This window comes from Heteronotia binoei, chromosome 1, assembly GCF_032191835.1.
Source record: "Heteronotia binoei isolate CCM8104 ecotype False Entrance Well chromosome 1, APGP_CSIRO_Hbin_v1, whole genome shotgun sequence".
NCBI classification, from domain to species: domain Eukaryota; kingdom Metazoa; phylum Chordata; class Lepidosauria; order Squamata; family Gekkonidae; genus Heteronotia; species Heteronotia binoei.
Genome location: NC_083223.1, coordinates 232,702,568 through 232,730,270, shown reverse-complemented (window position 1 = coordinate 232,730,270; position 27,703 = coordinate 232,702,568). Strand labels below are relative to the sequence as shown.

General features: G+C 42.4%; 1 protein-coding gene across 1 annotated transcript in view; it reads left to right on the top strand.

The window, feature by feature from the left end:
* The first annotated feature begins 4,273 nt into the window (after positions 1 to 4,273).
* The window catches only part of PSME4 (proteasome activator subunit 4), a 121,345-nt gene continuing 97,915 nt past the window's right edge, over positions 4,274 to 27,703 (top strand). The window contains exons 1-3 of the mRNA XM_060249138.1: positions 4,274 to 4,675; positions 22,376 to 22,516; positions 24,994 to 25,110. Coding sequence (XP_060105121.1) covers positions 4,458 to 4,675; positions 22,376 to 22,516; positions 24,994 to 25,110 — 476 coding nt within the window. The 5' untranslated portion in view covers positions 4,274 to 4,457. The remainder of the gene's footprint in view (positions 4,676 to 22,375; positions 22,517 to 24,993; positions 25,111 to 27,703) is intronic.

Genomic DNA, 27,703 nt, shown 5'->3' with positions numbered 1-27,703 from the left:
CATGTTGGCACCAACAATGTGGGGAAATGCAGTCGTGAGGTCCTGGAGGAAAAATTTAGGCTGCTAGGCGGGAGACTTAAGGCCAGGACCTCCAAGGTAGCCTTCTAAGAAGTGCTACCTGTTCCACGTGCAGGGCAGGAGAGACAGGCACAAATTAGAAGTCTCAATGTGTGGATGAGACAATGGTGTAAGGAGGAAGGGTTTAAGTTTGTTAGGCACTGGGATGCTTTCTGGAACATGTGGGAGCTGTACAAAAGAGACGGTCTCCATTTGTCCTCAGATGGAACCAGGCTGCTGGCGCTTAAAACCAGGCTGCTGGTGGCAGAGCAGTTTTTAAACTAAATCTTGGGGGAAAGCCGACAGGAGATGAAATGTCTCTGGTTCGAGAGGACTCATCTGAAAGAGATGAAGGGTTAGCTGTTACTTTTCTATTGGGTAATGGATCAGAGTTGTCCACTGAGATGGTGACAAACAGTATGGACTGTCTGCCAAAGTCTCAAGGCGGCAGGAGGAAGGTTGCAGGCCTAACTTCCCTAGGAAATTATAGATGTTTGTACGCAAATGCTTGAAGTGTTTGAAGTAAAATTGATGAGTTGGAATGTTTAGTGTTGGGAGAAAACATAGACATTGTGGGAATCTCAGAAACTTGGTGGAATGAGGAGAATCAGTAGGATACGGTGATTCCTGGATATAAGTTATATCGGAAGGATAGGGAGGGAAGGGCTGGAGGTGGTGTGGCTCTGTATCTCAGAGAGGGTATACGGTCCAGTAAGACTGAGGTCAGAGAATTAGATTCCCTTCTAGAAATGCTTTGGGTTGAAAGAGAGGGCCCAAAAGGAAATTTAACTATGGGAGTTTGTTATCACCCACCAAATCAAAAGATAAGAGGACGATTATAATATGATGGAAGGATTAAAGATAGTGGCTAAACGTAAAAAGTGTGTCGTAATAGGTGATTTTAACTACCCGCAGATTGATTGGGTCAATATGTGTTCTGGTAGAGAGAGATTGAGTTTCTTGATGCTCTCAATGACTGTGCTATGGAGCAGATGGTCTCAGAACCTACCAGGGGTGGGGCGATCCTGGATTTGGTCCTAAGTAATGCCCAAGACTTGGTGAGAGATGTAAAAGTGATCGCACCGCTTGGGAGCAGTGACCATAATGTTATTGATTTCACCATTTGTATAAGTAGAGAGTTGCCCCAAAAGACCAGCACAACCATGTTTAACTTTAAAAGGGGTAAATTCTCTGAGATGAGGAGGCAGGTGAAGAGGAAACTGAAAAACAAGGTAAATACAGTCAAAACCCTTGGGGAAGCCTGGAGGCTATTTAAAACTCCTAGAAGCTCAGATAAAATATATACCACAAGTTAGGAAAGGCACAAAGAGGTATAAGAAAAGGCCTGCATGGTTAACAAACAAAGTAATGAAAGCTGTAAAAGGTAAGAAGGACTCCTTTAAGAGGTGGAAAGCTAGTCCAAATAAGATTAATAAAAGGGAACACAGGCTGTGGCAAATCAAATGAAAGACTGTGATCAGGCAGGCAAAAAGGGACTATGAGGAGCATATTGCAAAAAACATAAAGACCAACAATAAAAATTTCTTCAAATATATTAGAAGCAGGAAACTAGCCAGGGAGGCAGTGGGGCTCTTGGATAACCAAGGGGTAAAAGGATTACTGAAGGAGGATAGGGAAATGGCTGAGAAGCTGAATGCATTTTTTCCCTGCATCTTCACTGTGGAAGACGAGAAATGTTTGCCTGCTCCAGAAGCACTAATTTTGGAAGGGGTGTTGAAAGACCTGAGTCAGATTGAGGTGACAAGAGAGGAGGTCCTACAACTAATTGACGAATTAAAAACTAATAAGTCACCAGGTCCGGATGGCATTCATCCAAGAATTCTGAAAGAACTCAAAGTTGAACTTGTGGATCTTCTGACAAAAATATGTAATCTTTCATTGATATCTGCCTCTATTCCTGAGGACTGGAAGGTAGCAAATGTCACCCCCATCTTTAAAAAAGCTTCCAGAAGAGATCCGGGAAATTACAGGCTAGTCAGTCTGACTTCAATACCGGGAAAGTTGGTAGAAACCATTATCAAGGACAGAATGAGTAGGCACATTGATGAACACGGGTTATTGAGGAAGACTCAGCATGGGTTCTGTAAGGGAAGATCTTGCCTCACTAACCTGTTACATTTCTTTGACGGGGTGAACAAAAATGTGGACCAAGGAGATCCAATAGATGTTGTTTACCTTGACTTCCAGAAAGCTTTTGATAAAGTTCCTCATCAAAGGCTCCTTAGAAAGCTTGAGAGTCATGGAGTAAAAGGACAGGTTCTCTTGTGGATCAAAAACTGGCTAATTAATAGGAAGCAGAGAGTGAGTATAAATGGGCAGTCTTTGCAGTGGAGGACGGTAAGCAGTGGGGTGCCGCAGGGCTCAGTACTGGGTCCCATGCTCTTTAACTTGTTCATAAATGATTTGGAGTTAGGAGTGAGCAGTGAAGTGGCCAAGTTTGCAGATGACACTAAATTGTTCAGGGTGGTGAGAACCAGAGAGGATTGTGAGGAACTCCAAAGGGATCTGTTGAGGCTGGGTGAGTGGGCGTCAACGTGGCAGATGTGGTTTAATGTGGCCAAGTGCAAAGTAATGCACATTGGGTCCAAGAATCCCAGCTACAAATACAAGCTGATGGGGTGTGAACTGGCAGAGATTGACCAAGAGAGAGATCTTGGGGTCGTGGTAGATAACTCACTGAAAATGTCAAGACAGTGTGTGATTGCTGGGAATTATTAGGAAGGAAATTGAAAACAAATCAGCAAGTATCATAATGCTCCTGTATACATCAATAGTGTGGTTTCATTTGGAATACTGTGTGCAATTCTGGTCACCGCACCTCAAAAAGGATATTATAGCATTGGAAAAAGGGCAACTAGAATGATTAAAGGGTTGGAACACTTTCCCTATGAAGAAAGGTTAAAACGCTTGGGGCTCTTTAGCTTGGAGAAACATTGACTGCAGGGTGACATGATAGAGGTTTACAAGATAATGCGTGGGATGGAGAAAGCAGAGAAAGAAGTACTTTTCTCCCTTTCTCACAATACAAGAACTCGTGGGCATTCGATGAAATTGCTGAGCAGTCAGGTTAAAACGGATAAAAGGAAGTACTTTTTCACCCAAAGGGTGATTAACATGTGGAATTCACTGCCACAGGAGGTGGTGGCAGCTACAAGCATAGCCAGCTTCAAGAGGGGGTTAGATAAAAATATGGAGCAGAGGTCCATCAGTGGCTATTAGCCACAGTGTGTGTGTGTGTGTGTGTGTGTGTATATATATATATATATATATATATATATATATATAATTTTTTTGGCCACTGTGTGACACCGAGTGTTGGACTGGATGGGCCATTGGCCTCATCCAACATGGCTTCTCTTATGTTCTTATGTAAGGGTCAGTCTGCTTCCTATTCCAATTCACCCTCCTCCCCTTAGAATTGCTCTGTAAAAAAGAGCTAGTCTTTAAGAAGATGATATTGGATTTATATCCCGCCCTCCACTCCGAATTTCAGAGTCTCAGAGTGGCTCACAATCTCTTTTTTCTTCCTCCCCTACAACAGACACCCTGTGAGGTGGGTGGGGCTGGAGAGGGCTCTCACAGCAGCTGCCCTTTCAAGGACAACCTCTGTGAGAGCTATGGCTGACCCAAGGCCATTCCAGCAGGTGCTAGTGGAGTGGGGAATCAAACCCGGTTCTCCCAGATAAGAGTCCGCACACAGCTACTACACTAAACTGGCTCTTTAAGATGTCACCACGCTCCCCCCCCTTTTTTTTTTTGGCTGCAACACACCAACGCCTCTACATTTGTTTTCAGGGCACAGAAATAAATATAATAACCTCGCCTCCTACTATTTTTACCTCAGAAGTACCGGAGGGGAGAAAAAGGCTAGTCAATCAAAAGAAGTTCGGCTACCCTACTGAGGCGCCTAAAGGAGTCGTCTGCGGGGGTCACCGCAAGCTCTTCCTTCTCTCCAGAGCGCCCTGCCCTTTGGGTGTGCGCGCATCTCCCTTTCCACCTCCCGCCAGCCCCCATCTCCTGCCCCCCGTCCCTCCCACTCCCCCACCCGCTCAGCGCCACCTTCCCCTCCGCCTTCTGCTCTCCAAAGCGGAAGTGACCTCCGCGTTGCCCGCCCGTCGGCTTGCCAGCAGTGCCTGGCGGCGGTAGCAGCAGCAGCAGCAGCAGCGGTAGCAACGAGGCCCCCGCTCGTTGGTTCGTTCTCTCAGTTGCTTCGTCACCAGGCGCCGCTGTGTGACAGACGCCCAAGGGAGCTGAGTTCGGCGCCCGGGAAGCAACAGCCAGGTCTAGCGGTGGCCGAGCCGGCCGGAGGAAAAGGGCAAGGGAAGCCTTTGGCAAGGCCGGTCGGTCCGTTGTCGAGCCGGGCGCAAGGAGAGGCGGCCATGGCCGGGGCCCCGGCCGGCGCCGGGCCGCCGCCTGCTCCTCGGCCGCCGCCGCCAGTGCAGAAGGAGCTGGTGTACAACAAGCTGCTGCCCTACGGCGACAAGTTGGAGGCCGAGGCGGACCGTCTTCTCGCCCAAATCAAGATCAATCTTAGTCGAGCTGTTCAGCTTCAGGAACTGTGGCCCGGAGGCCTCTTTTGGACGAGGAAGCTCTTTACGTGAGTGTGGCGGGGGTGGGGGCGAAGGTAGGATGAGGCCCTCGAGGGTATCCCCCTGTTTCCCCCTCTAACCCCCACTTAGCTCCTGGTGGTTGATACTGGAGTATATTTTTTCTCCACCAAACTGCTAGCTAGAGGACAGCGTGGGGGGAGAGTTTATCCCTCTGTAGGCAGTGGAAACGAGAGATCAGTGGCACTTGAAACATTATCAGTTTGTTTCCCTAATAATAAACGGCCAACAATACAAATGAAGGGCTTATATACCCTGATCCTTGACACGTTTACTCGGAAGGAAGCAACGTTTCAGTGAAATATGTTTAGGGTTTCATTTCCATCCATAGTGGTACTTTCAGAGGAGTTGTCTTGCTCTATTGCAGCAAAAATGAGCAGGAGGCTGCAAGCACCGTAAAGACTAGTATGGTTTTTTATTACAGTGTGAGCTTCTTTTGTTCAAGGATTAAAACTAGCTCAAGGTGCCACAGAGTTCCTGCTTAGGCTTGTACTGTGATGTTTTGTAAACTAGCATTGTACTGCTTAGTTTTAAAACTAACTTAAGATGCCACAGGATTTCTGCTCAGGCTTGCACTGTTGTATTTCAGAAACCTGCATTGTACATTCCCTAGTTTAAAGGATTCCTGCTTAGGCTTGTGCTATGGCACTTCGAAAACTAGCATTGTATACGGCCTAGTTTTTAATAGTGTCTTATAAATAGCTTCTGCTTTAGTTTTAACATGCCAGTTTTATACATTTTTATTTGGAAATAAAACCTGTTGCTGTAAAGTAGTATGGGTATCAAAGAGAAAGACAATAGGTATTGGGGGGTATGTATTGTTCCAGTGTAATGAGATGCTGTGTGCCTCCATGTTCTGTCAGGTAATAGCAACATTTTGTGAGTACATATGTGCGTGTGTTTGGATTTTAACCTACTGTAGGCCTGAAGGCTAAGGGCAAGTGGCAACACTTAGAACATTAAGAAACATTCAAAACACTTAAAGAAGACTAATGCCATTAGCAAAATTCTTGGGAGCCTCCAGATAAAACATCTTTAATTGAAGAAGGGAGTTGTGTGGGTGGTGAAACATAGAAAAAACAGTAACCCATCACTGACAGAGAGGTCGAGTTTCCAGAAGTTCTGCTCCTCCAGGCATCCTTTGATTGCTCAAGATAATCTATAGCCCGGAGCAACTCTTGGGTGATTTAAGAGAGATAAATAAAAACTGTGCTACAAACTCCTGCCCAAATGAGCTTTTCAAAAATTTAGCATGTGAGGCAAAGTGGCAGCTTGCCTTTGTTCAGGCAGTGGCTGGTGGTACCCAGATTCCAGAAGTGCCATGGACTAAATTAGACAGATTATTTTGTTGCACTCTTTTTACATGTAGCATTTTAGGTTCATGCCATATGTCCGCTGTTGTCTGCCCCATCTGCATTACTCCAGCTTCTCTAAGCTTTGCCACTATTTATACAAGTGACACCAGTGCCAAGGAACTGGCTTGGGCTTTGTGTAATTGTAAGGTTGTGGATCTGTTTTTGAAGGGGTTTTTTCCTGGACCACGTGCCTCAGGGATCCTTCTCTTAAGGACAAGCTATCGCCTCCTTAGTTTGTGCAATCACCAGCATGAGCTAGAGTTTGAGAAGTTTCATCTTTCAAGGTGCTGATACTTATTTGGCCTTTGAAAAGAACAGGTTTTTGTTTGCTTTAGTGATGATACTCATTCCCTGAGCTTCCTAGTTATGCAGCTAGTAAATCATGCTCAGCTCATTGCTCCTAAAAATAGTTTAGTATTTGTGTTGCTGAGGTTGGTATACAGGTTTTGTTCAGGGACTCTAGAAGTTTTGTGCATCTGCCCAGATCTTTTGACATCAAATTGTGAAATGGCAGTATTTCTAGTCCAAATAAGACAGAGCACACATGGCAAAAATGAATTTAGGGAGTTCAGGCTCCCCCCTTACATCCACCCTTCAAGCCTTGTGCTGGCTGCTAAGTCAGCAAATTTTTATACATTCACAAAAGTTACAAGTGTGTTCTGAAAAACCTGCAAGGGCAAAGGCACATGCTTCTAGTTCAAGGATGTGTTTTGTCTTTTGGGGGGCGCTGATAAAACATTTTTTAGGCCAGTTTGCCTTCTTTCCTGAGCAATACTCAAAGAAGAGCTGTATTAGTTTGTAATGAAAGGAAACCAGCTGCTAAATGTAAGAGTCACATAGAATAAATATTAGATGCTTAAGAGCCATAAGACATGAATGTCAGTTGTTTGAGAGCTACCAAGGAGGGAGGGAGAAAGGCAAATAGATGGAGGGAGGGAGAGGTGGAAAGAAAGCAATTTTAAATGTATTCTCCAAGCCAGCTGACAGAGTGGTGGAGACTTTGAGAGCTACAGAATATGTGTGAAAGAGTCACATGTGGCTCCCGAGCCGCAGTTTGGCTACCCCTGATATAGGGCCTAACTGGCTAATTGTGGCTGACGTAAGCTCTAATGGGTGGCTGTTGTCTTTATTAGAGACATGAGACTCTTACCTACAAGAGGTAATAGGAGCACTGTGGTGCAGAGTGATAAAGCTGCAGTGCTGCAGTCTGAGCTCTCTGCCCACAACCTGAGTTCGATCCTTGTGGAAGTTGGGTTCAGGTAGCCGGCTCAAGGTTCATTCAGCCTTCCATCCTTTTGAGGTCGGTAAAATGAGTACCCAGTTTGCTGGGAGGAAAGTGTAGAAGACTGGGAAAGGCAATGGCAAACCACCCCATTAAAAAGTCTGCCATGAAAATGTCGTGATGCGACGTCACCCCAGAGTTGGAAACAACTGGTGCTTGCACAGGGGTTACCTTTTTTTTTTTTTTTACAAGAGGTAATGTCATAGGGAGCCTGTTAATTTTCAGGGTGATAATGTTTATTTAGTAAGTACCTGAACAGCTGCTAAGAACTGGATGGTCAATAAAAAGTGTACTTTCACCTTGATCTTACAGTCTCATGAAGGTATTTGAGCATTTTATTTTTAAAAAATACTTCATTACTTTTTGGTATTTGATTACTTTATCTAAACTCTGGCTAATAGAGCCTTAAAAGAAATGGATCAAGAGAATCAATGTCATTAACATTTCATATAGATAAAACAAGAAAACTGAGATAAATGATTAATGGAACAGAGTAAAATAGATTGCCTGGTCTGAATTTTGTCTCATTATGCTATGGTGGCATTTTTCAGAAAGAAAAGGACAAGATTACAAAAGGTTGATTTAAGAAGAAGATATTGGATTTATATCCCGCCCTCCACTCCGAAGAGTCTCAGAGCGGCTCACAATCTCCTTTACCTTCCTCCCCCACAACAGACACCCTGTGAGGTGGGTGGGGCTGGAGAGGGCTCTCACAGCAGCTGCCCTTTCAAGGACAACCTCTGCCAGAGCTATGGCTGACCCAAGGCCATGCCAGCAGGTGCAAGTGGAGGAGTGGGGAATCAAACCCGGTTCTCCCAGATAAGAGTCCGCACACTTAACCACTACACCAAACTGGCTCTCCTGTTGGTGCCTCTGTCTTACAAACAAAGTTGGTACCTTTTATAGAATCTTAAAATCCCTTGCCACTACCTAGTCCTGATGCAACAATTTGGTTTGTATCTGAGTACATGGTTTGTGACTTTTTGGGGGTTTAAATATATTTTCCTGTCATTTATTCTGTTTTTTCTGTTAGTTCAGAATGGCTTAGCGGGAGCTCTGAGTGGTTTCTTAGCCACACCCACTTTGTTTTAAAAGGGAGATACAGTAGTTGATGCTCCCAGACCATTCCTTTCCTAACATAGTAATTTGTTGTTGTTGTTGTTCAATCGCACAGTTGAGTCTGACTCTTTGCGACCCCGTGGACAAAGTCACGCCAGCATCCTCCGAAGTCTGCTCAAATTCGTGTTTGTTACATCAGTCCAGTACACTGTCCAGCCATCTCATCTTTTGCCACCCTCTTCTTCTTTTGCCTTCTGTCTTTCCTAGCATCAGGATCTTCTCCAGGGAGTGCTTCCTTCTCATTTGGTGGCCAAAGTATTTGAGCTTCAGCTTCAGCATCTGACCTTCCAAGGAACAGCCAAGGTGTGATGGGGCCAGATGCCATGATCTTAGTTTTTTGATGTTGAGTTTCAAGCCTATTTTTGTGCTCTCCTCTTTCACCCTCAACAAGAGGTTCTTTAGGTCCTCCTCACTTTCTGCCATTAGAGTGGTATCATCTGCATATCTGAGGTTGTTGATGTTTTTCCCAGCAATCTTAATTCCGGCTTCTGCTTTATCCAGGCCAGCATTTTGTATGATGTACTCTGCATATAAATTAAGTAAGCAGGGTGACAATATACATCCTTGTCGAACTCCTTTTCCTGTTCTAAACCAATCTGTTGTTCCATATGCCATTCTGACAATCGCATGACCTTGCCGGCATGTGAAATGAGTGCAATGGTGTGATAGTTTGGACATTCCTTGGCATTACCCTTCTTTGGGATTGGAATATAAACTGATCTTTTCCAGTCCTGTGGCCACTGTTGTGTTTTCCAAATTTGTTGACGTAATGTGTGCATCACTTTAACAGCATCATCTTTTAGGACTTTGAATAGCTCAATTGGGATACTGTCATCTCTGCTCGCTTTGTTGATAGTAATGCTTTCTAAAGCCCTTTTGACTTCACACTCCAGGATTTCTGGCTCAAGGTCATTGATTTCACTGTCATGGTTATCCAGGACATTGAGATCCTTCTTGTATAATTCTTCTGTGTATTCTTGCTACCTCTTCCTTCTCTCTTCTGCTTTTGTTAGGTCCCTACCATTTTTGTCCTTTATCATGGCCATCTTTACACAAGACATTCCCTTGATTTCTCCAATTTTGTTGAAGAGATCTCTTGTCCTTCCCATTCTATTATTTTTCTCTATTGCTTTGCATTGTTCCTTCAGGAAGGCCTCCTTATCTCTCCTTGCTGTTCTCTTGACAAAATTCTATTAGCCTCATTTTATTCTCCAAGGCCAAACTTGTCAGTTGTTCCGGTTACCTTTTGACTTCCCACTTTGACATTCCAGTCCCGTATGATGAGGAGGACATCTTTTTTTGGTGTTAATTCTAGAAGGTGTTGTGGATCTTCATAGAACTGGTCCACTTCAGCCTCTTCTGCATTAGTGGTTGGGGCATAGCTGAGAAGGACAGTTCATGGTTCAAGGATAAGCAACCACATGTTTCTACTTTTATGAATGGACCAAATAATAAATCCATGCTAGCAATGAAAATAAAGCGATGGTGATTAATCTTATTTGTGCTGCTGCTAAAGCTGTAGCTCAGCAGCACAGAACTAGTTTTATTTATATTGTAAGCCATCTTGAGTGTTGCTAGGCTGAAAGGCAGCTAATTAATTCCACAAAGAAGAAATTTCAACTTAATGAAGGCTTGCAGAAACCTTTTAGCTTTAATATATGGTTAGCAAAATGACTGTGAAGTGGAGACTTTGGGGTACACAGTGCATTTCTCTGTGCTCTAAGCACAGAGGAACATTGGATCTTTCATAGGATTCCTGTCAGTGTTTCAGCTTTGGAGGGAAGATTTTTCCATTACTACACATGTCTTGAACAGCAGCATTTCACTTTTCTTGTAGCGCTGAATAGGAATTATTCAATTTTTAAAAAGTCCATCAGGGAAAGAGGAACTCAAGGAGTGGATTCAGGGACATGTTTTTTCTGGTTACTGAGAATCAAGCCTGATCCTGTTGTATGGCTGCATCCTGCTGTCTCTTTCTTGGGCCCTAGTCTGATGGGAAGTTAGAAGCAGGCTTAAATATATATAACTATTATCCACAACTATTAACCTATGTAATTCAAAATAAACACGGCATAACCTTGAAATCTAATATTTATATTTCCTTTTTGTAAATCTGCTGTTGGTAAGTGTCATCAGGGTGTGTGACTTTGTTTACCAAGAAAGATTCTTAGATAGAGTTACAGTGGTAGATATAAAATCACTCACGTGGTTGCCTTATGAAACATTTTGAACTTGACTAGACATAGAGTGACACTGTTTTTCCTCTAGCCATCTGCTGCTAGCTCACACTGTTTACTGGGAGGCCTGTTTTCATTCTAACAGCAGTTACATGGTGATGCTATCAAAACATGCTGAGGCAATGCCCAAGAAAAAGGCCTGGCCTCTGAAAAGTCTTGTAACTTTGGAAGATGGTAGTACCTGCTGGTGTTAGTCCTTTCAAGTGTGTATTGTGATGGCAAGTTATTTCTCATTCTGTGATTAGAAAATTTGCACATAATTGGTTAAGTAATGGGATGATCAGGTGGTGTGGTTTATCATCTTATGCTGGTTGGATCAAGCTAGTTGTCTGGGACACAGGATTCTGGCCTGTGTATATTAGTGGCTGAATCCAGATGATTCATGAGTCAGTATAAATGGGCAGTCTTCGCAGTGGAGGACGGTAAGCAGTGGGGTGCCGCAGGGCTCGGTACTGGGTCCCATGCTCTTTAACTTGTTCATAAATGATTTAGAGTTGGGAGTGAGCAGTGAAGTGGCCAAGTTTGCGGATGACACTAAATTGTTCAGGGTGGTGAGAACCAGAGAGGATTGTGAGGAACTCCAAAGGGATCTGTTGAGGCTGGGTGAGTGGGCGTCAACGTGGCAGATGCGGTTCAATGTGGCCAAGTGCAAAGTAATGCACATTGGGTCCAAGAATCCCAGGTACAAATACAAGCTGATGGGGTGTGAATTGGCAGAGACTGACCAAGAGAGAGATCTTGGGGTCGTGGTAGATAACTCACTGAAAATGTCAAGACAGTGTGCATCTGCAATAAAAAAGGCCAACGCCATGCTGGGAATTATTAGGAAGGGAATTGAAAACAAATCAGCCAGTATCATAATGCCCCTGTATAAATCGATGGTGCGGTCTCATTTGGAGTACTGTGTGCAGTTCTGGTCGCCGCACCTCAAAAAGGATATTATAGCATTGGAGAAAGTCCAGAGAAGGGCAACTAGAATGATTAAAGGGCTGGAGCACTTTCCCTATGAAGAAAGGTTGAAACGCTTGGGGCTCTTTAGCTTGGAGAAACGTTGACTGCGGGGTGACATGATAGAGGTTTACAAGATAATGCATGGGATGGAGAAAGTAGAGAAAGAGGTACTTTTCTTCCTTTCTCACAATACAAGAACTCGTGGGCATTCGTTGAAATTGCTGAGCAGAAAGGTTAAAATGGATAAAAGGAAGTACTTCTTCACCCAAAGGGGGATTAACATGTGGAATTCACTGCCACAGGAGGTGGTGGCGGCCACAAGTATAGCCATCTTCAAGAGGGGTTTAGATAAACATATGGAGCACAGGTCCATCAGTGGCTATTAGCCACAGTGTATGTGTGTATATAAAAATTTTTTTGCCACTGTGTGACACAGAGTGTTGGACTTGATGGGCCGTTGGCCTGATCCAACATGGCTTCTCTTATGTTCTTATGAGGTTCATGCTTCCATTTTCCATTCTGAGATTCTTGTATTTCACACTTTTTGTATGGTGGAAGTTCTGAATAGTGTAGTGATCTGTTCAAAATTCTCTGGCAATATTTCTAGCTAATTTTACTACAACATGAACATGCATAACTTTGAAGAAGAAAAAGAACAGGTTTTTATATCCCACTTTTCTCTACCTTGTAGTGGCCCCGTGGCGCAGAGTGGTAAAGCAGCAGTACTGTGGTCTGAACTCTGCTCACGATCTGAGTTCGATTGTGGCGGAAGCTGGATTCAGGTAGCCGGCCCAAGGTTGACTCAGCTTTCCATCCTTCCGAAGTTGGTAAAATGAGTACCCAGCTTGCTGGGGGGAAAGTGTAAAAGACTGAGGAAGGCAATGGCGAACCACCCCGTAAAAAATGTCTGCTGTGAAAACGTTGTGAAAGCAACGTCACCCCAGAGTCGGAAATGACTGGTGCTTGTACAGGGGACCTTTCCTTCCTTTTCCCTTTCTCTGCCTTAAGGAATCTGACAGCAGCTTACAATCTCCTTCCTTCCTCTCCCTGCAACAGGTACCTTGGAAGGTAGGCAGGGCTAAGAGTTATGAGGGAACTGTGACTGGCTCAAGGTCTCCCATCAGGCTTCATCAGGAGAATTGGGGAATCAAATCTGGTTCTCCAGATCAGAGTCCGCTGCTCCTAAGCACTACACAATATTGGCTGTATTTTTTTTAAAATTTCTATTATGCTGAGTGCCTCAAAAAACCATTGGAATGGCTTAGAAAACAGAACATAATAAAAATTGTAATTTGAAAATTAATACATTAATTCCCTTTAAGGTATCCTAACAGTGCAAAGCCATCAGTCCTCAATAAACTGATGAAACAAATCTGAACAGCAGATAATTTCTTTGTGCTTGTTAGAATAAGATGGTTCTCACACTTCTTTTGAAGATCATAACTGAATGGGCCTGAGGATTCTTTCTGTGGAGAGAGCTCCACAGCATGGGTGTGACTGCTTAAAAGGCCATTTTTAAGTGCCAGCCAGCCTAATGATGCTCAAAACAGGCTCTTACCCAGTGACATGGGATGGAGGTGACTTATACAGCATTTCCTGAGAGAGTCTTCATCCAAACTCTGCTAAGTCTTTAGAAGTCTGAACTAGCACTATAAATTGTGCTGAGAAACTAATTTGAAGCCAGTGTGGTTCATTCAGCACTGTGCATCCTGCCAGTCTTGAAGCTAAACAGGGTTGGCTATGGTTAGTACTTGGATGGGAGACCATCAAGGAAAACTGGGATTGCCATGCTGAGGAAGGCAGAGGCACACCACCTTTCAAGAACCTGAAGGCAACACACACAGTTTTCCCCAGTATAATATTCTCTTGCCTTGAAAACATTTTGGTTCTGGAGTCACCAAGAGTCAGTTGTGACTTGATAGCACACTGTTATTGTTATTTACCTAAACCTATAAACCTGTGCTCTTTGGGTACAGCAGCAAATTGGCATAGCTGTGCTTGTGCAGCCATGAAATGGAAACATTACGAAAAGGCACTTGGTAACAGTGCTTTTCTCACTTGCAAGTGTTGCAGTAATGGGTTAATTTGAAATGTAATGACATTCCCACCTCCCAATAACCATTGCAGATAATGAAATGTAAGACAATCACTTCTGGTGATATCTCTAAAACAATTTCTGCATGGTAAAATATTTTAATGGCTTCAACTGCTTATTGTTTGCAAAAGTAAATGAGTAGGGAAGAAACATGCAGTTGTTCCATGGTCACAGTGATGGGCATTCTAGTTGGTATTCAGTACCTGCTTAGCAGACGGTAAACATAAAAAAGACTCCACTCCAAGGTGCTGACAGCACAGAAATTGCACCTGAGTCCATAGCAACCTTATTGCAATCCATGAATTGATACACCAGGCTAATGATGCCCCTGTGACAGTCAGTGATGGGAACAGCCAATTGGCAACAGCTCACTTTAGCCTGCTATCATCAACATGTGGATCATGACAAGGGAGCAAGCATGACAACCTCCATTGCAAAGAGGGCTGAAGTATGAAATTGTAGAAGCCCTGACATGAACGAACTCTAGAGATATTTTCAGGTATCGATTCAGTTTCTTCCCTGTAGCCATGCTCAGAGACTATAGCAGAATGTTGTGGCTAGACTGCTGGTGGGGCCATTTACTGGGATCATGTGACTTCAATCCTACAGCAATAACTCTGGCTTCTGATCTGCTCCCAAGCCCAATTCAGGTGTTGTTTTTTTACCTTTAAAGCCCTACACGGGTCCTGTTGGGATGGGGGTTTCTGAAGGACCATCTTTTCCTGTATGTTCCTGCTTGTCAACTAAGTTCACAGGGCAAGGCTCTCTTGATTGTTCCATTGATCATAGGAGCTCATCTGGTGGTTATAAGAGATAGGGGCTTTCTCGTGGCAGCCCCATGATTATGGAACAACGTTCCCAGGGAAATACACCTGGCCACAGCACTCTTGATCTTTAGGAGGCAACTGAATACAGTTTTATTCATGATGGCATTTGATTAGTTCTTCTCTCTCTCGGCTTGGCTTCGCGAACGAAGATTTAAGAAGGGTGCAATAGTCCACGTTTACTGCAGGCTCGCTGGTGGCTGACAAGACCAATGTGGGACAGGCAGGTCCGGCCACAGCGGCTGCAGGGAAAAGTCTGATTTAGGGTTGGTCCTGTAGCAGTGCGATTCTTCCTCAATCTCCTTTTGTCCTCAAGACCAGCTATGCGTGCGTTCTCAAAGGAAGAGACAGCCTGGTGGATGGTGTGCCTCCATGCTTTGCGATCTGAGGCTAGGTCAGACCACTGGTGATGGTTGATGTGACAGGTGCTAAGGGATTTCTTCAAGGAGTCCTTGTACCTCTTCTTCGGTGCCCCTCTATTTCGATGACCGGTGGAGAGTTCGCCATACAGGGCAATCTTGGGAAGGCGGTGGTTTTCCATCCTAGAAATATGCCCTGCCCAGCGCAGCTGCGTCTTCAGCAGCAGTGCCTCAATGCTGGTAACCTCCGCCCGCTTGAGGACTTCAGTGTTGGTCACAAAGTCACTCCAGTGGATGTTGAGGATGGTGCGAAGGCAGCGCTGATGAAAGCACTCCTACTGGCAGTTTTACATTGTTGATTTTAATTAGTGATTTTTTTGTATTTAATATTTTATTCATATTTTAAGCTGCTTTGAGTTCTGTAATGAACTCATAAATGCTTTAAATAAAATAGAGAGAAATAAAATGTTGGGATGTATCTGTTGGGGGACATAGTGTATTCATTGAGCCTCTACTTGCTCATTTCTTGTACATTAAGGGACTTGTTTCTGTACATTCTGCTGGCCCTGCTCCATGGAGTAATATGCACTGCATCTGTTTGGCCAGCAGCAGTGATGTTTGGAGTGGGTAGTCGCTTTAAACTCCTTGTTTATGTTCCTTATGCCCCTGAGTTGTAGGAGATGGGGTTGCACCAGCATGACCTGATGCTGACAGCACAGTGCAGATCTACCTCTTTCTGCACTGTGCATTCTTACTTTTAGCAGCTGTTGCAGAGGAAAGGCAGGTAGGAATATAATACACAGAGTAGGCATAGCATGTCAAAGAGACACTTTTGTGTTAGTTTCAGTTTCAGGCGCAGAATCTTTCTCGTGTATCTGTGTGGGGTGCATAGTCCTCATGTTAACCAGTTGAATGACTAGTGGCTCCCCTTTGGTGTTTGACCTTAGATGTAATATTGGGCAGAGCGGTGTTGGAAATAAGCTGAGTGGGGTAGGCTGATGCTTGAATATCAGGACTTGGGAAAGCCCTGAAAAAAGGTGCCAGTACTTAGTACTGGCGAGTATTGTCATGAAAAAAGGCTTTGTCTGTAGGGCTACATGCAGTATGTTTCACTAGAATACAAGTTTTTAAAATGGTAATCAGTTAATATAGAGTCAAGAGCCCCGTGGCACATAGTGTTAAAGCTTCAGTACTGCAGTCCTAAGCTCTGCTCACGACCTGAGTTTGATTGCCAGTGGAAGCTGGGTTTTCAGGTAGCCGGCTTGAGGTTGACTCAGCCTTCCATCCTTCCGAGGTCGGTAAAATGAGTACCCAGCTTGCTGGGGGGAAAGTGTATGACTGGGGAATGCTATGGCAAACCACCTCGTAAAAAGTCTGCCATGAAAACGTTGTGAAAGCAACATCACCCCAGAGTCGGAAACGACTGGTGCTTGCGCAGGGGGCCGTTACTTTCCTCATTTTTCTAATATATAGTAGAAGTAAAGGACAAGTTATCATAATGCAATAGGATAAAATGTGGTTTGTGCTGAAGAACCCAGCGGTGCAGAAGGTAGGATTTGTGCCCACTTGTGGTGTGCTGCAAGGGGATTCTGCCTCAAGCATGCAGTTTAACAATGACATCTCCTCCTATACTATTATTTCTTAAGAGTCAGTTACCCTGTTACAAGTCTTTGTGTAATGCAGTTATCTTCAGGAAGACAGCTATCATGTTATAGCAGAACAAGTGGTATTTAAAAGAGAAACCCAGTTTTAATTATCAGAGCTTTCCCCACCACTATACAGGTGACATCTAGCAATTTAAGGGTGGTAGTTTGAGAATGGTATATTTTATAATTTTAAAAAAGAGAAAACTCTGGCTATGATAAGGAACTGAAATATACCTTGGAGTTTATGAATGTCAAAATAATATTTGGAAACCACTCAGACCTGGCTCCTCCAGTTCAGGCTTTGGTGTGTCATGCTGAAGAGAAGCAAATAACTTTGCCTCCAGGGACCGGCAACTGACAGCATATTTGCACACTGACGCTCCTGTTTCAGAGTGCAAGGGTGCACAACTTGTTCAGCATAGAGGATCTTCAGGGGGAAGAATTAGGTGGAGGTGCAGTTAATCAACAGCTTGCAAATAATAACGTTTTATGAACATGGTGGATACCAAACAACAATAAGCTGAGCCAAAGTGTTTTCATGAAGGAGTTGCTTGTTAAGAATTAGGAATAATGAAGGCTGCAAACACAGAGGAAAGGTCTTTAAAACGATAATCTGCTCCTTTAGTGGTTTTGAAAATCATGCTTTTAACCTTTTAGTGTCTGTGGGGTGTCATAGTTGATCCCACAGGTATGTGAAATGTTCTTTCTTAGCTCCAGATTCCATGCACTACCCTAATATTGGGGTTTGTTGTGTGGAATTTTAACCTTCTGTATTGTGTGTGTTTAATTTTAAACCTTTCTTGAGTGAAACTATATATATGAAATCTTAGACCTTAATTTCTATGGTACAATGTTTTGTATGTGTATGATTGTCAATATGCCAATAAAAGTCCATGAATGAATGAATGAGTAAAACAATATAGATTTTGGAAGCAGAAAACTCTCTATTCCAACTGCATCAGTACCATTTGAAAGAATATTTAGCATTGATAATGGTGTGGACAAATTATGTGCATCTCACACTCTCCCTGAACTAGAAAAGCTGATGTGTTTAAAATCGTGGCTGATGAATGCCTGCTGGTTGATAGAATTGCTGAGTCAGCTTCTGTTGTCTCTCAAATCACTATTGTATTTTGCAAACCTAAGAGGTTCAGAGTATTGGCTGCTTCACAAGTTTTCTTTTCTTTTTTTTAAAGAAAAGAAAATGGTCTCCTTTGTAGAAATTGTTAGTAGAGATGGGAGAGGGGGAAACATTGTGGCCTGTCATTCCACTATTCCCCTCTCCATTTGCTAGAACAGAGTAATTTGAAGTGTGCTTGGTGTTGGAAGAATGAGACAGTTCAAGGATTCTGTTTATGTTCTGCCCACCTTGCAGCCTAACATTCTCCCTAATTAAATCATTAGATGATTTCAGAAGTGATGGTGAGATCCCCAGGAATCTTAATTCTGGGGGGGCTTCAACATTCATGCCGGATTCCCTTTGAATGGTGTACTTTGGGAATTTGTGACTACCTTGATAATGTACTTTGATTTCCTATTCATAAAGAAATAAATGCTGTCTGTTCATTTTTCTCTACTGGTCAAGTTTAGTATGGTGTGTGAATAAAGTCTCTTCAGTTTGTTTGTCGTGGCCTGGCCATTTACCTCCTAGTACATTGAGACTTCAGAGATGATAAATTTTTGTAAGTGTCAGAACTTGAAGAACTTCAAAGGAGGCCCAGTACTTCGTTACAAAGTATAGGTGTTTATTGAGAACTAAGTTCATGAAGGCACAGAATAACTCTGATAACGGGGTTAGTAATGGTTACAACTTTATGCGGTTGTTACAGAAACAATAAAGCCAGTTCTCACACTCCCAGAGACACTTGTCTGTTCCCAGAGTCTGTTATCGGGAAAGGGAGGAAGGAGTCCTGCTGTGATGCCCTGAGCGGCTGTCTTCAAAGGACACCTGCAAATGACTCCCAGAGGCTATCTGTCATTCCTTCAATGGTTACAGTTTTTTTGAAATGCAAAGCGCTTTGATTAGTGGCCTAGCTATGAGTACATAGGGTTAGTATCAGCTTACAAGATGGAGTCAGTTAGGCTAACATTGTCCAGCTTAGCAAGCATGAAAAGCACAAGTTCTGACAGTAAGGGTGGAGTGGGCAGCAACTAAGATGGTTTCTTTATGGAGACAAACAGATTCAGATGGGTTCTTGAAAGCTTGCTGTATGACTGATTGATATTTCTGGTACTCTTATCAATGCTCTGGTCATTATGTGGAATCTGGGGTGATGAGGATGGTAGACATTAATTGCTGCCTTTCTCATAGAACCCATATTATTCCTGGGTTTATTAAACAGTCAGAGTCAATGATGTAGATCAACAGATGAACAAACTAGAGCACAAATGGAGGAATATTCACTTTAAATTATAATCAAACCTAGTCTAGAGAGTTTGGGAGGGGTTTTTTTGCCTGATCTGTGGTGGTGCTGTGAACATGTTTCACATCCATCATTGCATTTGGATAGAGTTGTGCAGTGGAGCTGTTCGAGGTGGTGAATGGATTATTTAATTTAACCCCTATGTTAACTCAGGGCATTCTACAGCCTATTGTAATCTTTTTGCAAAGCAGTTTACAAATCACATTGCTCATATCTTCAGTGACTTGAATTCTAGAATTATAATATATCAGTCCCAGAACATTTTCAGAGCACAGTCCTATTATGGTTGTTGGGATGAAGTTTAGTAGTTGCAGCCTAAGAATGTGACGAGATGCTTGTGGGAGGGATGTCTTAGTGCTTCTGTGTTGTCGCCTTTTGTGGTTCTTAGTTGCCTGCTGGAAGAAACTGCCTGGATGGGTGCTGGGGGCAGTAAATGCTTCATTGAAGGAGTAGACAATTCAATCATCATGAGAGTATTCCTTAAGAAGCCCTCTGTGGACAAAGAAATAAGCCTTCTGTTGATCTTCAAAGCTTTGAATCATTCTTGGCCAGTTGAAATTACACCCCCCCACACACACACGCTTTGCAAGTTGTTCAGCTTCAGGCTTTCTGGATGAAAACTGGCCTTCAGAGTGGTTTGATCTTTTACAGTGGGGCTTGCAGTGGTCAGCTGTTGTATGATACCCATGTGAGGATGGCAGGGCTGCTTAACTCTTAAACCCCCGTTAATTGTACATCTGCACCAGAAACCTGTGTTTGTGGGCTGCCATTCAATGTTTGTACATGCTGAGAATGAACTGATGAGAGCTTGAAGGAATATTGTATTGATTTCTTTGGAGACTTCACCAATGCAGGAACAATGCAAGGTTAACTGATACTTTCAGCGGCATACTTTAGCCTACACCTTTAGCATTGGGTGGGAGTGTGGTTTCTGTGGGTGATAGTAGGTGATGGTCAGAGGTCATTTTGTAGAAAAATAGGTGGTGGAGCTCATCCAGGGATTGTTATGCAGCTGCACATACTATTCAATGGTCAAGGAGGTGGAACTCTCAGAAGGAGGAGAAGGAACTCTCAGAAAGGTTCAGGAGCTGTGCTCCTGTGAGCTTCCACTGAATCTGAGGCCTGGTTATGGTTTTTCGTCTTCTCTTGTATAAATCTTGGCAATTCATTAAGCATTCTAGAAAATATTTTTCTCATAAAAGGTGAATGCAGTTCCTCTTCCTTTTCTGCTGCCTTTGCAACATCCACCTTCCACTCTTCTTATTGCATGCTTTCCTCTTTTATTGAATTGCATTAACTTATGAAATAGGATAACCAGCGCTGGTTGTGCCACTTCAGCTATCTGCGTAGATTCAGAAGCATTACTACTTGGATCTTGGTTACTACATTTTATCCATCCAAATATGCAAGCGTTCAACTTTTTTTCGCTACAGCATCAACATAGAATAGCAAAATAAACTCTAAACTTATCATACATGTCTACTTTGTTAGCCACCTTTGAGTCATAAAAGATAATGTGGGATTTTACATATTTTAAATAAATAAAATGCACATTCAACTTTGAATGCTTTGCAACGGTGGCTGCATACTTTGTCTTGCTGCTGCCATACAGCTATTCTGATTTAAATAAAGGTTTGTGGTGAAGGAGAAGAAACAGTTTGCTTCTCTTAAAAGGGGTAGTCTCTACCCTGCTTTTTCTGTTTGCAGCATTAGCAGGTTTCTGCCAAGGGTACTTCTTCCTGGCTGTAGAAATTACTCTGAAAAATGCCTGTGGAATGTTTCTGACTGTGCCAGTGCCACATACTTTCCATGAAGGGTTCACTGGGGGGGGCTTCTGTGCGTGTCTGACAGAGGTGCCTGCAAAGAAGTCTGACAGAATGCAGTAGCTTTTTCTTGTGTGATATTTTTTTTAGAAGGGGCAAGCCTCTGTGTTGGCATATTTAGCATAAAACCAGATACTAGTCTGCAGCAGAAAATGCAGGCAGCAATGGACTTGATCAGGCATTATTCCCTAGGGAAAAAAGAATGTGGGTTTCCCACTCATACCTGCTTACTACACAATAAAACTAGCAGGGGAGCTGAACTTATATTACTTAGAATTTTGTGTTCAAAGTGCTTTGCTTGTGCTATCTTAATAATCCTTGTGGCAGCACTGTAATGCAGGTCAGTATCATTGGCATATTATCCAGTCATCCATAGCACTCTCAGCAGAGGGCCTTCCTGCTTCAACCTCCCTGTGTGGCCACTGAATCCCATGAAATTCTGTTCCTGCAGTTCAGCGAAGCCCTCAGGAACAGCATAGGTGCTAAGAGAGAGGGTCTGCATTGGGAAGAGGTAATTGGCAGATGTTTTTCATATCTGGAAATGCTGTTTCACTGGAAGAACTGTGTGGTTGGATACACATCTTTAACGCTGTCTTGTTTCAGTTTGGTGGCCATGTTGGTCTTTAGTAGAAGAACATGATTTGTATCCAGTGGCACCTTGAAAGTCCAACAGGGTTTCCAGGGTATAAGCTTTTGAGAGTGAGTGCTTCCTTTTGTATCTGACAAAGGGATCTTGTATCCTGGAAATCCTGTTCATCTTTAAGGTATTACTGGACTTAAAACTTGTCTGGGCCAAAGAGAGAGTGCTGTGACTAAAGCCATTTTAAGAGGTTTATTACAGAGGTGATCTGAGATTTGAACCTGAGACCCCCCAGTTCACAGTTCATGTTCTTCACTTACGAATAGCACTAGTATGCTGATCTGAATGCAGGATTTCTCTTGATTGGAATCCCCCTTTCAATCCAGGGATGGATCTTGGGGTCTGCGAAGTCTTGTTCTCAAACACATTAGATAAAGCTCAGTTCCCTTGATACAATGGTCCTAGGTAGAATGCCCAAATGTCAAGACTTTGAATGATTTTTCTTTCCAGTAAGTGATGTATAACAAGAAGCTGTATTCTTTATCAAGGCAATGCTAAACAGGAAACCTTGTCTCAGATGTTAATTCAGGAATGTGGGATGTCCTAACACTGATCCATATATTTGAATTCTTCTTTCAGGAAACTTGTCTTTATTCTTGTTTCTTATTAAATCATTTATATATATATATTATAAAATCATTATATATATATATATATATTTATATATAAATATAATATATATATATATATATATATATATATATATAAAATCTTATTAAATCATTATATATATATATATATATATATATATATATATATATATATATATATATATATATATATATCTCGGCTTGGCTTCGCGAACGAAGATTTAAGAAGGGTGCTTTGGTTGGCTTTTTTCTTCCTGCATTGGTTTCCACTGAAATATCAGCCTACCTTGGTTCTCTGTATGAACACGTTCAATATATTGATATTCTTGCTTTTATTTTCTTTTAGGTATTTGCGGCTCTATGGGAGAAAGTTTAGCAAGGAAGATCATGTTCTTTTTGTCAAGCTTTTGTACGAGCTAGTAACAATTCCAAAGCTGGAGATAAGCATGATGCAAGGATTTGCACGCCTTTTAACCAATCTGCTAAAGTAAGATACCATTTACATTGTTCTTATTTAATAGAAGTAGTTTCTGTTAGAGCAAAGAGATACTTAGTGGTCTACAATTTTGGTTGCCAGCCAGAACTTGTGCTGACTACCTCTACTGCTCTGTCCCTATCTTCTCTCTGATGTTATTTCTCAAAATCCAGTCAATTCTTCTGTATTGTTTGCCAGCCTTTCACAAACATTCAGCATGACTGAGCTAGGAATGAGTTCAAGAAGCTTGCCCTGTGTCTGGGTTGCCTATCAGGAGTATCTGTTTACCACCCTAGGAAAGACATTTTACTTGGATTTCCTTGTATGAGCTGTGCTTTAATTTAAGATGAATTCCTCCTCTTGTATTGTTGACTATTTGGGCTTTGACTGTGGTGTGTGTATGGGGAGGGGTTCCCTTTTTTTTTCTTTCCCCTGTGTCCTGTGGTGGTATTGGATATCAGAGTCTTTACGGGTTCTGGGGTAACATTATGTTGGGTTTTAGAGCCCCTTGAAGCAGTTAAGCAGTACAATTACAGGGATGAGCCTCTTCACCCTTCCTCTGAGCCTGGATAAATGTGGAGCTTGTACCTGAATTTGTGCCTCAGAAGTCTAATTCAATATCAGAGGCAAGCCCCCATCCTTTGTTCTTTTTGTGCTTGCTATATGTAAACTTGCCAGGTTAAGTGGTATGCTCATCACTGGTGAACAATGTGCTTGCCAATTCTAAAAATAAATTGGCTTGAAAACTGAATGTAAGAAGGCAGCTTGCTGAGTGAGGGTCTATGCAAGGGGCCATCACACATCTAACATTGGCAGTCTTTCAGCCACTGTGAAGAGAATGATAGTGGACTCTATGATTGTATTTTCCTTCCCCTCTACTGTCTGAGTTCTCCCTGCTTTTTCTGAAATCATGACATGGTTAAATTCATATCAGCATAGCTACAGCTTAGCTATGTGCCCACTTGACCAGGATTTTGCTAATTGGCTTCGTATGCAGTTTCAAATCCTACAGTTTCAAAGGGGTGGGGATTGTGTTTAATGCTAGCCTCAATTGTTGGTGTGATAGAATTACATCTGCATCTATCCATCAATTTTTAAACATTGCTTCAACCCTTCAAAGCAAAAACTTGAATGCTTTACATTTCCTAAGAGAAAAAAGCATGAGAAGTTTTCTTGGCATGTTTTAGGCTGTTAGGCCATGTGAAAGAAGCGATGACTAAGCAGGAGATGCAGTCACTTTTTATTTTCTGGGTATGTGTGTAAAGAAATGCATTTTTTTCCTTTGGAGGTTAAAATTAGCAAAACCTTCGCTTTGTGTTTTTAAAAGCCCCTCTCCCTTTTCTCTCTGGACAGAGAACAGGCAGGGAGGAGGAAGTCAGTCAGTGACTTTCTAGGTTCACCTCAGCTACTTCTTAAGAAATGCTAATAGATCTAGCTAGAGAATAGGAAGGTTCTGCCCTCCCTTCTCCCCTTTCAAGCAGGAAACAAAGATTTGGAGGTGTTAAATACTAGAGAGACTTCAGGAAGAAACTCCAGGAAGAATCTCCAGGAAAAGCTTCTCTGACCTGGTTAGTGGTTGGGGAAAGGAGAGGTGATAAAACCCAGGGGAGCAAGGAGTGGACTCTTGAGTGCTGAGTCTATCAGAGCAGGCAAATTTTTGGCTGAGTTTTCGAGGAGGCAGCCATTAACAATGTGCTGGCCTGAAGAGCTGGAGGATGCTGCAAGGTAAAGGATCATCTGTAGTGATCTATAACATCATAAGCTAAAGAGCCTACCCTATATTTTAACATCTGATCAGGCATGTATAGAGAGAGGGATAGAGGAATTGCATTTTACCCTTTTCTTCTTAATCCCTTGCTCAATTTGGTGCTGTGCTAGAAGTATACTTGCGAATATTTTCTCTTTAATAAATACTTTATAACTTTTGATGCTGATCAGGGGTGGAATTCTAGCAGGAGTTTCTTTGCATATTAGGCCACACCCCTTGATGTAGCCAATCTTCCTGAAGCTTACAAAAAAGAGTCTTGTAAGCTCTTGAAGGATTGGCTACATCAGGGGTGTGTGGTCTAATATGCAAAGGATCTTTTGCTAGGATTGCACCCCTGATGCTGGTAGTGGTTCTTTGTAGTATATAGAGCCCCACTGTTCTGGATACAGTGAAGGCAGGCAGTTGGTAAGTGGCTATACCTTCAGTGGTACACAAGGCAATAAATGGTCCCTGTGGTCCAGGTGCTGGACAATGGGAGACACGGAGGCAAGGCCTCAAACTTGGAAGGAAGCTTGGAGTCATGACCATCCCAGCAGGCAATTCCTTAAGAAGGTCAGGTTGTGGCAGTGGTTACCTGAGAGAGAAAGAAAAGCCTCTCCAGGTGTTGGGAAAATCTGGAGGGCAGGGTGGAACAGGGCCTGCAGAGTGGGCCCCTTCCACAGGTGAATGGCACTTGCAAGTATGAGTAATAGTTAATGTTTAACTCTTCTTTTTAATTTAGGAAGAAAGAACTCCTTTCAAGGGATGATTTAGAGTTACCTTGGAGACCTCTTTATGAAATGCTGGAGAGGATATTGTGCTCAAAGACTGAACACCTTGGGTTGAATTGGTTTCCAAAGTAAGTTTTTGAGTTCTTTAAAGGATCCCTTTTGGTCTTTGGGATACTGACAGAGAAGATGCAGACCTTTAAAAATAAAGTAGGCAAAATTAAGTCAAAACTGCTGATAGAATCAACCTATCACTAGTCACCTTTCAGATAGTTAATCTGTAAATCTTGGAAAACTTAAATCGGTTGGCCCAACAAATGTTACTCTGTCTGCTCAGACTTTCAAATTGCTGGTATTTTTCAGATCTAATTAGAATGTGCAGCTTGTCAAATAATATTTTTCTCTAGTTATAACCAAGTTATAACAAGATTATGATTATCTTGCTTGTCCTTTTACAGTGAATGTTTCCCTTTTTTATTACTCATCTGGTTTTCTGATTCACATTCACATAAATGACATGATTACAGTTCATTAGATGATTAATGTATCTGGTCTAAGCTCTTTAAAAATACTACTCGGTGCTTGCAAGCTGTGAATGAAAACTGGTCATTTGCAAGAAGCTAACTGCTCAGTTCGAACCATTTCTAGTTGCAAGTGCTATTGTAGAGAGGAACCACAGCTGAATGGCAGAGCATGTGCTTTGCATGTGTAGTGTTCCAGGTCCAATCCACAGCATCTCTAATAAAAGGGAAAGACCTCTGCATCAGGCCTTGAACTGTTGCCAGTCAGAATAGACAGTACTGGGCTAGCTGGGACATATTCTGATTTGTTTTAAAGTTGTTTATATCAGTTCTCAGAGAGAAAATTGATTTTTTTTGCATTTGTCTCTTGCTGTTCTTCCATCATGAAACTTGTACAGGTTTACAAATGGGATTCCCAAGAAATCTTCCTGCAACTCTCTGACCAGAGCTGTTTAGCTTTGGCAAGCTTACTGTATTCTATCCTGGGACACTTGTTCCTCCTCAAATTATAGGAATGGGATCATACATCAGTAGTAGAGTGTAACCTGTGCATTATACCCCACTGAGGTCCCTCCTTTGCAAGCTCCACCCACCCCAATCTCTAGTATTTCCTAATCTGGAGCTGGCAATCTTGCTCCCTGAGTTTTCTCAAGATGGGGACACCAGTAGATGAATCATGAATTTTTCACTGTAGTCAGTTGTCCTATTGAGGCATGCCTCAGTCTACTCATTTAGGCCATAATCCATTGAGCCCATAATCATGGGTGTACTACGGGGGACTCCTAGCCTTTAAACAAAAGACTCCCATTTAATATTGCAGCACCTGAAACAGGGAAGGGTTTTTTCTCAATACACACATGTTCAAAGCCTTTCTAAGTGTGTGGAGTTCCACAGGTTGGTGGATTGTGGCTTAAGTATGCTATGTTTCATTAAAATGTCTAGGACAGGTTATTTAGTTGAAACTAAAATTTGAAAGAGGCCTGAGGGAGAGGAATGTGTCCCAAAGCAACACTTGTGGCTGTTAAGACTCGCTAGATTAGGAAATGGTGCAGTGCGACTTTTCTCATATGGTATTTTGGCAACATTATTTAAATGATTTAAACAAATCTATGGGTTTGAAAAGGTTGATTTAAAAGGAGGGAAAAATGACATCATTTTACCTTTATATTCTCTGATTCTGTTTACAATTCTATCATTTTTAATTTTTTTTTGTTTTTAAATCTTTCTTGTCCATGTTCAGTTCATGTCGACCAGGCTTGTCTTCATCTAAAACATTTGTGCTTAATGTTTTACATAGGTGGTAAGGACTTCTTTTTGTTTAGCTCTGGCCAATGTGTTATCTTTTTGCATGTTCTGTTCAACTGTAACACTTACCACATACGTGTAACTTCTCTGCATACAAGACTGAAAAAGACCAGTGTTAACATTACACCACTGTTTATGGGAATGTCGCACTGTATTTAAACCCCTCTAAGTGTGAAAAAATACATTGTGTGTGGAGTGGCTGAACATGGCTATCTGCCGATTTCTGTTAACCATATTATCAAAAATAGTTAAACAGAATATACTGTTTTAATTATTGGGCATAATTTGCACAAAGCTCTAAAATGCATGGATTTAACTTTCTACAGATTTTAGTACACTGGCTATAGAAACTGGGTAACCTTTGTTTGAGGAAATTCAGAATATAAATAATTTTCCATGGTTGAAAAATTTTGTCGTTTGTAAAGTCTTTGCCTAAGTATCCAGAAAATGCCAAGTTAAACTTGTTTCCTAGGATTCCCCACTTTGGAGAAGATTTTAGAAACTTAATTATTGTACAAAAAGGAGAGCCAGTTTGGTGTAGTGGTTAAGTGTGCGGACTCTTATCTGGGAGAACCGGGTTTGATTCCCCACTCCTCCACTTGCACCTGCTGGAATGGCCTTGGGTCAGCCATAGCTCTGGCAGAGGTTGTCCTTGAAAGGGCAGCTGCTGTGAGAGCCCTCTCCAGCCCCACCCACCTCACAGGGTGTCTGTTGTGGGGGAGGAAGATAAAGGAGATTGTGAGCCGCTCTGAGACTCTTCGGAGTGGAGGGCGGGATATAAATCCAATATCTTCTTCTTCTACAAAAAGCAAACTCTTTGTTGCTGTTTCTTAGCGGCAAATGAAATCTCAACAAGCATGACATATTTAGAATTTGTGCTTCCAAAAGCTGAGACATT